This window comes from Myotis daubentonii, chromosome 4 (assembly GCF_963259705.1).
Source record: "Myotis daubentonii chromosome 4, mMyoDau2.1, whole genome shotgun sequence".
Taxonomy (NCBI): Eukaryota; Metazoa; Chordata; class Mammalia; order Chiroptera; family Vespertilionidae; genus Myotis; species Myotis daubentonii.
Window position 1 is genome coordinate 19,320,994 of NC_081843.1, and position 12,140 is coordinate 19,333,133.

At 42.3% G+C, this 12,140-nt stretch overlaps 1 protein-coding gene across 29 annotated transcripts in view; it reads left to right on the forward strand.

The window, feature by feature from the left end:
• The window catches only part of RBFOX1 (RNA binding fox-1 homolog 1), a 1,463,300-nt gene that overhangs the window by 1,354,451 nt on the left and 96,709 nt on the right, over window positions 1–12,140 (forward strand). For all 29 annotated transcript variants that reach the window (XM_059693106.1, XM_059693100.1, XM_059693095.1 and 26 more), the window contains one exon: window positions 3,365–3,418. In XM_059693106.1, coding sequence (XP_059549089.1) covers window positions 3,365–3,418 — 54 coding nt within the window. The remainder of the gene's footprint in view (window positions 1–3,364; window positions 3,419–12,140) is intronic.

The window sequence follows — 12,140 nt, forward strand, 5'->3', positions numbered from 1 at the left end:
ACGGGGTCCTTCTTTATTAAATGTATATCAGGAAGCAGGTCGTTGGAGGTTGAAAGAAGATAGAATCCTAACCAAAAGGGAATGAGTCTATTAGAAAAAGCTTTATATTCTTTTAGTTCCTTTAGAGCAAAACTAAGTATGTATGGAGCACCGACTATTCACCAGATGCATTTTTAGATGCTGGGAATTCATATTGGATGTCAGACCTGCTCACTTTACCAGTAATTCTAATAAAAGAGATGGTTATAAAAACAACTAACAAGCAGAAAAAGAAAAAAGATAACTCCAGGTAGTGTTAACAGCCATAAAGGAAATAAAACTGGGAATTGAATCAGGGAGTAGCTCAAAGGCAGTGAAGGGAGTGGCATTAAATAGCTTTCCCTGGGAAAACACTGGAGACCTAATCAGGTCAAAGTTGTCAAGAGTGAAGGGGTCAGTCTAGATAGATAGAGGAGAAAGAGAGAGATTAGATAGATAGCAGACAGATAGATGATAGATTAGGTAGATAGATAGATAGATAGATAGATAGATAGATAGATAGATAGGCAGAGGGAGAGGTTACTTGGTCCAAGGAAATGAGGAAAAGAAAATCAGATGAGAGAAACATGATTTTTTAAGGCCATCTTACTTACCTCTGAAAAATCTCTTTCTCTGAGGAAATGAAAGACCTTTGGTATAACTTCTCTTTGACAGTTACATCAAAGTGAATTCATGGGTCCACGCCCAGTGAATAGTGTGTGCAAATGAAGAATTCAAGACAGCTGATAAGGATGCCCACAAGAAAAACCTTACTTGAGTAGTATTAAAAAGGCCCTGTCTCCACTGCCAGTAAAAGGTGGGGCAGAGGGAAGAAGGGCAATAAGTAAATAATTCATTTAATATAGCTCCATATAGATTTCTTTCACAAACTCGAGATTTCTATGGACTAGAAAGAGAATGTTAAATATGGTTAGATAATGCTGTAGCTTTATTTGCAATCAGTTTTCTCTCTTAAAAAAAAAAAAAATTCAAATAACTTGCCGTTGAACATCTGTTCCCAGGCTCTCATGAGTTGGGTATTTTCTTCTTTGAGAAGCAGTGAGATTTTAGCTGGCCAAATTGAAGTCATTCTCTGCATTCATAGAGCACATATTCTGAAATGTTTGGGGCAATATTTATTTTTATATCACTGTAGAAACTCCTAAAAGACAAGATGCGGTTCATGTGAGAGAGGAAGTTGTCAGTATGAAGTTTAAAAAACCGTTGGGACAATAGGTATCAGAATTTTATGTCTCTTTCTGTAGGTCTGAAACATGGCTAAGGATTTCCCATTAAGAAGTCTCCCAATAATTCAAAGACAACCTTTTGAAAAACTCTATCCTAAGAACATCGTGGGGACTGTAAACCGGCTATCTTATTAAAGTTGGAACTGAAAGTTCATAGAAACCAAACATTTTCTCAGAATATTCTAGAAAGTCCTTAAGTCTACTGGGGGCATATCTGTTGAGATGTTGGAGCCTCTTAGAGGGTCAGTAGATTTTGGTCACCTCTCAGTCGTTCTTACAGGCACATCACTTAGGAAAGACATTGGGGTATCACACCTCTCCCTTCTGGAAAGAGCTGAGAGTTCTTCTCGGCAGAAACACCTTCCCACAATCCCAACTTTCACCACTGCCTTTGCTCAGGGACATTCACTCGAGGCCTCCTGTGTTTGACCTTGAGCCCAAGGACACAGGTTTTCCACAAAAGGCAGCACACCTGTCCTTCACTGCCTTTCAGGAGTTACATATAATGGATGTTTTCATAAAGGCATGCTAACAGGGGCAGGAAATGATTACCAAACCCTAAAACATGCTCATTCTTCTGAGATTGTTCCCTGAATAGTGTCCAGTGGGTCTCTCATATGGGTAGCTTCATGATTGGCAAATATTCTTCTATGCTGTTTTTTTGAGTAAAAGTTTTTGAAGGGCCATGATTCATTTGACAGAAAATGCTCCTTCCAAAACTTTTGGAAAATTACAGCATTCTGATCATCTTATATACAGGTTATTTGAAAGTCACCTTAGATATCATGCATGTATTGATTAGGAATTGTTATGGCTCTTGAAGGCAACTGAAATAGATTCCATATTTAATCTCTACCAGATAAATGTCATTTTCTTTAGGATTTAAAAAGCACTTTGGAAGTGTATAGTCTTCGGGTCATAATTAGGAATGACAATTATCAGAATACTAGAGGCCCCTCAGCCTGGCCTGCACCCTCTCACAATCCAGGACCCCTCGGGGGATGTAATAGTGCTAGAAGCAGCAGGCGACTGGGGAGGAGCCTGAGTCACTCCTCTGCTCATTTTGGCCCTGCTGCGCCTGCTGCCACTGCTTGGTATGCTCGCTGATCAGTACTCCTGCATTGAGCGTCTGCCCCCTAGTGGCCAATGCATATCATAACGACCTGTGGACCTGTCATTTGGTTGGTCAATTGCTTTGGCTTTTATATATAGAGACCCAGTGCAGGAATTCGTGCATGGTTGGGGTCCCTAGGCCTGGCTGGGGATCAGGGCTGATAGGGGACAGACTGATGGGGGCTGGGCCAATTGGAATCGGGGCCTGCCGGCCAGGGGGTGAAGGATGGAGGAAGGGACCGTGGGAGGTTGGCTGGCCCTTATCGGGGTGGATCAGGGCTAGCTGGCTGTGGGGCGGGACCGGCTGGTGGGAAGGACCACAGGAGATTGGCCGTTTGGGGTAGGGACCAGCTGGGTGGGGAGGAAATGCAAGAGGTTGGCTGTCCAGGGGGAGGGACCTGGGGAGGTTGGCTGTGGGAGCACACTGACCACCAGGGGGCAGCTCCTGCATTGAGCGTCTGCCCCCTGGTGATCAGTGCGCATCATAGCAACTGGTCGACCGGTCGTTCCTGTCTTTCTAGTCATTTGGTCGTAATGATCACTTAGGCTTTTATAAATATATAGATTTTGCTGCCAAGAACTCTATTCCTGTGAGCTTTCAAATTTTTGTGAACTTATCAAACAGAGAAATGCGATGAATTATTTAGTGGTAACCCATAAAAGACTAAAAGAAGGAAATTATTATATTGGCTCTAAAAAATATTGATATGGAAAAAAATTAATTACCGCATCATTTTCAAAAGGTTCACCTGTGGCTGGTCAGTAGTTTCCATTCTATTAACTTGTATAGGCAGAAAATCAAAGGAGGGAATCAATCTATTTCCCTAGTACTGTGTAGTTTTCAAAGAATGTTTATATGCCCAAACTATTATTCTCTGAATTTTAAAATTATAGAAGACACCAACCCTTTAGATGTGCGGTTAATTTGCAACGATATTCATTGTTGAATCAAAGGTGATGTTAATGTTTTGTGTATTTGTTTCAAGGCTGGAAATTGAATCCAGTTGTGGGTGCCGTCTACAGTCCCGAATTCTATGCAGGTAAACAGTTTCTGTTTTGCACGATGTCTTCTTGTTCTGTTCTATCTGTGCTTTGCCTGCCAATAAAGAATGGGTTTTGGAAAAAAAAAAAGAAATGGAGCCAAGTAAATCCTTAAGTTCTGGGTGATATTATGTACTTATTATTATTACTTTTTTTGGCAAAATCAAAAGTGTTTAAAACCCTTTGAAAAAATAAAGGGGGATTATGTCAGTTCCACTGTGGAGCAAGCATGGAGCCACTGCTCCTTATGACATTTCCCATTGGTTTTGCCTTAAAAAAAAAAAAGTGTGGATACTTTATGCAGATGCATATTGAGCAAATGTTCACGCCCATTTTTGGTCAGTGCCTGGATGTGTTCTTTTAGCCATACATTTCCGTTTGGGGTCGCATTTCTTTTCCCCTGGCAAAGCAGAGAATTGAATTAGTTATTCCAATAGTGTGGCAATGAGTTGGAATTGCCAAGAGAAGGACTATTGAGAAAACTGGAAAGAACTAAGTTGGCTTTCTTTCTCCATTGATCAATCTTCTTTAGTAATTCTAGTGCTCTCTGCTTTGCCATCAAGGGTGTATCTCTCTTCCCCCTTCCCTGCCTTCCCTGCAACTACCTCTCAACTTGGAAAGACACTGTAGTAGAAAACTTGACCATCAAATTCAGAGAGAGAGAGAGTAGCACAGAACAACAGTGGCTGAGATTTTGCTTGGCTTGGCCTGTCACTTCTGCCTGTTGCGTCCTTGCTCATTAACAAGGCTGCATTTAACACCTGGGGACTGAGGAGATTTGCCCCATGGGTATTGAAAAGAGGTCTTTCTTTGATGTGACCCCTACTTTTTAATAAGGAGAAAGCAATGACCACTTGGTCTGCCCATTTACTTAGTGAGTTCTTGATGGTAAGTCATTCCCCCTGCTTTGTTTTTTCTGGGATGCCTCACTGCGGTCACCGTCATGATACTAAGCATCCACCTTAGTGAATAATAAGGGAGCATCGGAAACTTAGCTACTTTGGTTTAATAACCAATTTGATGTTTTTAAAAAGGTAAATCTGGGAAGGTCCAATATGTGTTCTGGATTTTAGATAGACAACGTCTGCAGTTGTTTGGATTTTACCACAAGCCTGGGATAAGTCAAGGGACTCTATGACTGTGGAGTAGCAGTGTTGATGCTTATGAGGGAGGAGCAAGATAGCCATAAGGCTTCCCATGACCACATGGTGGAACCCATATGCTAACAGGACACCTAGCAGAGTGAGCAACATGGACACTGCACTCAAGACAGCCTGAGTTCAAATTCTGGCCCCTCTTTTGGCAAGCTGTGTGACTCTAGGCAAGTTACTTAACCTCTCTGTGCCTCAGTGTCTTCATCTGTTAAATGGGGGATGATAATAGTAACAAACACACAGGTATTTACAAGAATTACGTGGATTAATATATGAAGAGTGTTTGGTGCAGAGCTGGAACCATGTAAACATTGGGTAAATAGGAATAAGTTACTATTCCACCTTGTTGCCATAAGTGAAAGTTAGCAGAGGGCTGACGATGCTGAACTGTGAGTATACCACTAAACTAAGAGAGTCTCTTCTTATCTCATGAGAGGACTAGTCCTTCCGTTCTCAGCATGTCCATTTGGCGGAAGTTAATTTTTGGGACCAGAAGTAAGGCAGTCTGTTCGGGGGAAATAGCTATTGCTGGAGTACATCCTTGTCCAAAATGGCAAATAAATGAAATTAGCCCAAGGGCACAAGGAGACCTTAAGACAGCACTTCTGTGCACCCGAAGACGCTGCCCAGTGACATGGAGCAGCGGGAGTAAAGAGGGGGCAGATTCTGTGTGTGGTGTGTACATGCGCACTCACCTACCTGCATGCACTGTCCCCAAGTTATGGGTCAAGAACAAGGAGCAAGATGTCATCTGCTGAAGAGGTAGGGTATGCGCATGCCTTGTAGTAGAGAGAAGAGAGTGCATTTTTCTGGTCCCATGCAAAGTAGTTGGTCATTTTTTTTCTGGCAACCAGGAAAACACCAAATATATTTGTCAAACCCATATGCAAAGATGTGGTTTTTTAAGAGGACAATAAGACAGAATAAACAATGTAGACTGCGGCATACATTCGAGAGCAAATTAATCTGTGTAACTTTTAGAGCATTAGAACAGTGATTCAAATTAGTCCCGGGCCCACCCTTAGTAGTTAAATCACTGGGCTATATAGAGGAAGAATACATTATCATACGGGTAAATACGGGCCGAGTTTTTTCTATGCTCAGATACTGTTACACACCCTATACCTAAATTAATGTGTTAAAATTCTTGTGGCAATTTTCCAAATGAGGGGACTAAGGTTTAAGGAGTTAGCATCATGGGACTAAGATGTCACAGCTGGTAGGAAGCCGGCTAGAATTTGAAAGCAAGAGGCTATATGCTTTACAACCAGGTATGCTGCTTCTTTCTTTTTTATGAATATTAGAAGTCATTCTTACTGACTGTGCCCTATGGTAGCAGAGATTCCTGATCTGTGTCCAAATTAAGAAGAGAAATAAGATAATGATTTTGGATTATTTCCACCACCGTCTGCCACCATATTCAGACATGTCATCCAGTTGTGTCAGGGGAAGCTTGAAGGAGTCTGAACAACCACATAATGATTTCTATGACTTGTTCCAAACACCTTAAACCTTAAAAACAGGGGCCACAGATAAGTCAGTGACGCTTGGGAAATCTGAACATTTGTGGGTTGAGTGGACAGTATCGAGCCTCTGCTTAATCAGAAGCTTTTCCCTTTTTGCCTGTATATTTGTGTCTGTAGGTAGACAGAGCTTGTGGTAGTCAGAAACGTGGGGAAATACTGTTGCAAATTCAACACTCCAAAACTATTCCTTGGAAATATTTTTAAAAAACACTGAGACTCCTGCCAGCTTAAATCTAAAGTTTCAGGCACCTGTATCTATGGAATGCATACAGGGGTGGGCAAAAGTAGGTTTAGTTATAATACAAATAAACAAGACAATGTTTAATAAATGATAATACAGGAATAAATGTACTTTTTGCTCACTCCTGTATATATAAAAATATAGGTATGAAATATATTCATTTCCATAACCAGGTATAATTACTAATGTCACCCATTTAAATACCCATGACTAAGAATTTCGGGGGGCATTTTAAATTTCCCCAAGTATAAAAATAGCCTGCGTTTATCTTGCAATTTTGAATATTCCTCAAAGCTGCAATGAAGACCCTGTCATTGATTTGCTAGGGATGTTTAGCGGGCCAGCCCTGAGTCTGCCTGAGATAGAAAGCCAGACTTATTAGTCATTTTTCTGTATAAGATGCTGTGTTAATGACACATATCATAATATTCCATAGTATAATTATCGATTTTCTGAAGCTTATGCAGAATTAACAGCCCAGCCTCCAATTGTCTCTCCGAATGGGGCATGAAAAGTTCACATATTTTGTAAATTAAAATCGATATTTTCAATCTCTCCTAAAGGTAATTTTCCTAATTTAGTGGACTTTTCCCTAACATTTATTTTCTCTTTTAATTATAAAATGGCAGGGTATTGATTTCCCTGTATAACCTCCTGATGCCCTGAGTGCATTTTTATTGCTAACGCAGGGTGGGGGTGGGGAGAGCAGTTGAACCTCTTAATGAGGATCTTTAATTACTAGCTTTGTATTAATTTGCTTTGATAAATTATGACATGCGCCCTCCCTCGCCTACACAGTCCAAGGGAGGCATTCAGAAAGCTGTGCAGGAAGGTCTTTCATTTCGGGCGGTTCTTCTGAGCTCTCAGGCCTGGACGAATTCTTAAACACTCACCCGACTCGGCCCCCAGAGCAGGTAGACATAAATCAGCTTAATCCCACGACCCTGTATGAATCTTCTCCAAAGACAAAGTGGTATTTCCCTGTTATACTAAGCAGCATTGATTAGTTTTCCATATGAATCATCATCTTCAGACTTATTGAGGCTTATTCTCAAGACAAAAGGTTGATAAGTCAATAAAATAAAATAAAAAGTCCAGATGGGTCTCCAAGACTTTAGCCTTTCTCTATGTCCATTCCATTTTAGAGTTTAAGGACAACGGAAGACCCCACATAGAAGAACAGTATCTACAAATGCCTGTTCCCAGGAGCATGCCTCAACTTACTTAGTGTAATTAGAATAGTGTTTCTAAGAATCTCAAGGAGGAAGGCTCAGAGGGGATTCTTACAATTTTCCCATCTGGGTGAGAGATTCCCTTTGCTTGCTAATAAAAAAGGTTTTTAAAAAGTGGTGTCTTTGAGAGATAATCATGATATCGAGCCCACGAAACTGTTGATCGAAAGCACCTTTAATCTTCATAAATAAGTACAACAAAATCAAAATAAATAACAGAAGGTTATGCAAAGATGTCAACATGGTACTGACAAATGGCAAAGTCATCTGTTTCTCAATTGCCGCTAAGATCGCTGCAAAGCTTAACCGCACTGTATATCATATCTGCCAACTCATTTCTGTGATTAAATATTCCATCAGTGGGGCTCTAAGGCGGCAAAGCTTAACAAGATTCATAAGATGCACCACTTGAACACGCATAACTCACTTCCAGGGACGGAGAGCACCCCGCTTGCAAAGGAAAATTGGAATCCAGTTCAATTACTCCACAAGTCGCGATCAATAAGGGAAGGAAAGGACCTTTCAGTGCAATGCAAATCTAAGATATAGTTCGGTCCTGATGACAAGAAACACACAATTCAAGTCCATAGTAGAAAGATACAGAGTAAATTACTCAAAAGCCTTGAAGATGACGATGAAAAATTGTCTTAGTGAGACTATTACTATGAGCAGGTTTTGTATTTTTTTTGGGGGGGGGGGTGAAGGAAGAGGGGGTCCTGAATGTATACTCCTCCTGAAAATAAAAATTTCTGATTCCAAGGGGCAAAACAATAACAGGTACTTAAAGAAGGGCATACCTGGCTGCAACGTCATATTTGAAAGGTGGTCAGGTCTTGAAAGTAGGTTATCCTGGGGTTATAGGTAGGATTTGATAATATAATGAGTATAAAATAACTTTACAGGCACTAAAGTAAAATAAAAATGTAAGTGTGATCACTGAAATCACCTCGAGCATGCCCACGTCGGTACAAGCCTGGCCTGGACACGGGACTGGGTACCAGGCGAGGTGATGGGAAAGTGGATTGGGATCTCAATATAAATTTTAAAAATGAAGAAGATGGATGTAGTGCTCTGTGATTGCTTATCTTGAAAGGGCAGCTGTATTTGACCTGGGATTACCTGTATAACAGTATTGGTTTTCTATGGGCTTTGGGGTCAAAAGAAGGTAGATGAAGGTCTCCCTCCCAGTTGCGTCCCCACTCCCCACGTCACTTGATTGAGTCCATTACAGTTATGAGAATGACCTGTAGCCACGCTTTTAAATGGGCTCCCCCCCCCCATTCGTGCTTTGCCATTTGGATGTAATAGCATCTGAAAAAAGTAAGATTATCCAGAACCTGTGATAACTGTAGCCCCTGACCCAAGCTGCTTTTCTTTTATTGGTCCCGGTCCCAGATCTAGGGCTGGGCTCAGGATGATCTGCCAAAATACTGGGGACAAAGCATGCCCTGCTTGGGGTGACCTGAGCATCCTGAGAGAGTGGAGTGTGGGGTTGGAAGGTACCTGCTTCCCCTCCGAACCCCTCACAGCAGCTAATAGCCAGGCACCCCTCATGGCTTTAACATTTTCCATGTTCACCCAGAGGATCAGACACATCCAGACACGCAGCCATGGCAGTAAGGAACCATTCCTTGTGAACCATAACCTTGGGCTCTGAGATGGTCTGCATAATTTGCACATCTGCCAGATTCAACGCAGTGCCCTTCAGGGAACTGGAACAGAAGGGTGCGGATTTAAGTCCCAGAGGCAAAGAACTATCAGCCTGGCATTGTTCCCCCATCAAAGAATGTATCTCGTGCATCTCTTTGGCTTTGCCTCCTCTTTTGGTTGCAATTCACTTCCCTTCTCTCCTCTCCTCCCCCATCTGTCTCAGCATATTTCATCCCATCCCTGCACATATTTGGCCTTAATTCTTATCTGTGTCCTTCCCTGTCCCACAGAGGTAATGCAGCTCAGCTTTGATGGAGCCTGTGGGGTTTTTGGATCAGAACTAAACACTGCATTTCCTACATAAATGCGTGTCCCTTCTATTGTATGAAAGTCTATCCAGGAGCGCTCCCCCAAAGCAGGGAGGTGCAGGACAGTCCCTGTCGGAGCCCCACATCTAGGCTGTGGGAGGAAGATGAGGTTTGAACACCTGGCTCTGGATAAATTTCATAGGGAGAGTTTCAGGCTGCATCATCAATACACTGAATAACTCAAAATATCAGCAACATAAATCAATTTGGGGCACTTATTCTATGCCTGGCATTGTGTTAAACACTTTGTATCTCCTCCAGTCCTCCTAAGAATGTTATAGTATTAACATTATTATAGAAATGGTGAAACCAAGGCTTCCTGGACAGTTATCTCATTCCCTAAATCACAGAACTAGTATTTAAAAAGAAAAAAAAACCTGTTTATTACAGAAAGGTCTTTTTTCTAACCTCAAAGCCCATGTTTTTCTTCACCTTGTTTAACAGTTTCCACTGTAGGAGGAGAGGAAGGCATGCCTGCCTCCTCGCCCCCCCACTCCCCCCGCCCCATGTCTTCTATGCATCAGGCCCTGGAATATAATAACTAATAAAAGCATCTTTTCATTTAATATCACACACACACATGCCAAGCTCCACACTGGGATTTTTACATACATCACAACCTGGCAGGGTGTCATTATCTTTGTGTTGCAAATATATTAGGAAATCTAGTCAAGTTGTCCAAGGTTGCTGACTTCCAAAGCTAAAGAGCTGGATGTCTTCCAAACCTATATCTTTGTGAATCTCAAGTGCATTCCATTTTACTAAAACAACTTACCCCCTACAAATGCTTTAATTAATCCAATATCCTGGGTCAATGGTTTTGAACTGGGAGTGACCCCCCACCTCTCCACCGCACCGAAGGAGCTGGAGAATATCTGGAGACATTTGTCATTGTCATTCCTGGGAGCATGGGTGTTCACTACTGACATCTAGTGGGTGGAGGCCAGGGATGCTGCAAAACATCCTACAGTGCACAGGACAGCCCCCCACCACACAGAATGATCTGGCCCTACATGTTGACAGTGCTAAGGTTGAGAAATCCTGTCCTGATAGAGGGACATTGCTAAAGATGGCACCTATTCACTGAATATCTTAATAACTCTTGGGCTCTACCACTTGCTACGGCTAAAGATGTATGACAGCTGTAGTTCTCAAAAACAATCAAAAAATTTAAAGAGACTTTTGCCCAAATGTTTCTTAATTGTGATTTTTGACTCCAGAAGAGAAAAGCATAACGTTTGATCATGTACTTCAGAGCCATGTTGGGAGTCCCCAAGACCACACTCTGATGGGCTAGAAGGACTCACAGGACTCAGAAAGGTGGTGATACTCACCTTTGTATTTTAGTAGTAGGATTCAGATTAAAGATCAGCAAAGGGAAAGAGTACACGGGGTGAAGGTCAGAAGACCAGTCAGGAGCTCTCCCTGTGGAGTCTCAGGGAGGGACTTGATTTCCCAGCAATGATGTGTGACAACCCCTGCAAAGTGTTGTCAGTCAAGGAAGCTCAACCTGAGATTCGGTGCCCAGGGTTTTTATTGGGAGTCAGTGACAGAGACAGGAAGCATCCATATGACTGAGCTCAACTACTCAAAACTTAGCCCCCAGAGCAAAAGTTAAGGCAAATTGCTACCTTAACTGTTTTATCAGACTGGGACTATGTGGCCCAAGGGCTCAGGCATCCAAACACAGGCCTATCAGGTGATACATGGCAGGAGGTGACTCAGGGTCAGTAACCAAAGCAAGGCTTTGGAGGGAATATACGGGGTTCGAGCAACCCTGCAGAGTTAACCCTTTCGTGCACTACAGAAAAAGAAATTGAAAATGAAAAGATGACAATACATAGCAATAGTGATAATGATAATAGTGGTTGGTGTAATGATGATGATCTAAGACAAGATGTACCACCATGTTGGTTGATTATAGATGAAAAGATCAAGCTGAATGTACTTAATAGAAAAATAGAACGTGTGGCTTTTCGCTCAGAGCTGGTCAGCACCTTTCTTCAGTAGAGGGCCAGCTAGTCAATATTTTGGGTTTTGCGTGCCATTTGGTCTCTGTCATGACTCAACTCTGCCAGTGTGTACAAGGCAGCCCCAGACAATACCTAACGAATGGGTGTGCCTGTGCTCTGAGGAGGCTTTATTTAAGGACACCGACATTTACATTTCATATCACTTTCACGGGTCACAAACTAGTCATCTGTTTGGGTGCTGTTTGTTACCCCAGCTGTGTAACAATGTGGAAGCCACGACCCCACTCTGCTGACCCTGGCTTGGGAAGTCCAGATTCAATAAACACCAAGCCACCAGCTCTCGCCTGGGGGAATGTTGTTGTCTTTAGCGTTGCACTGGTTTAGCAGTTACACACTGCAGAAAGCCCTGAGGTTGGCTGGTTGTCACTCAGTTGTGTGATATTCGCCAAGGAAGAGCCAAAGAGACATGCCTTGTGTAAAGTAACACATGTCACTGGCTTGTATCAGTTCATCCTTTAGCACCCGTTACAGCATCGAGGGCCTGAGAAGTGCCAGGCACTGTGATGGGCACTGGGGC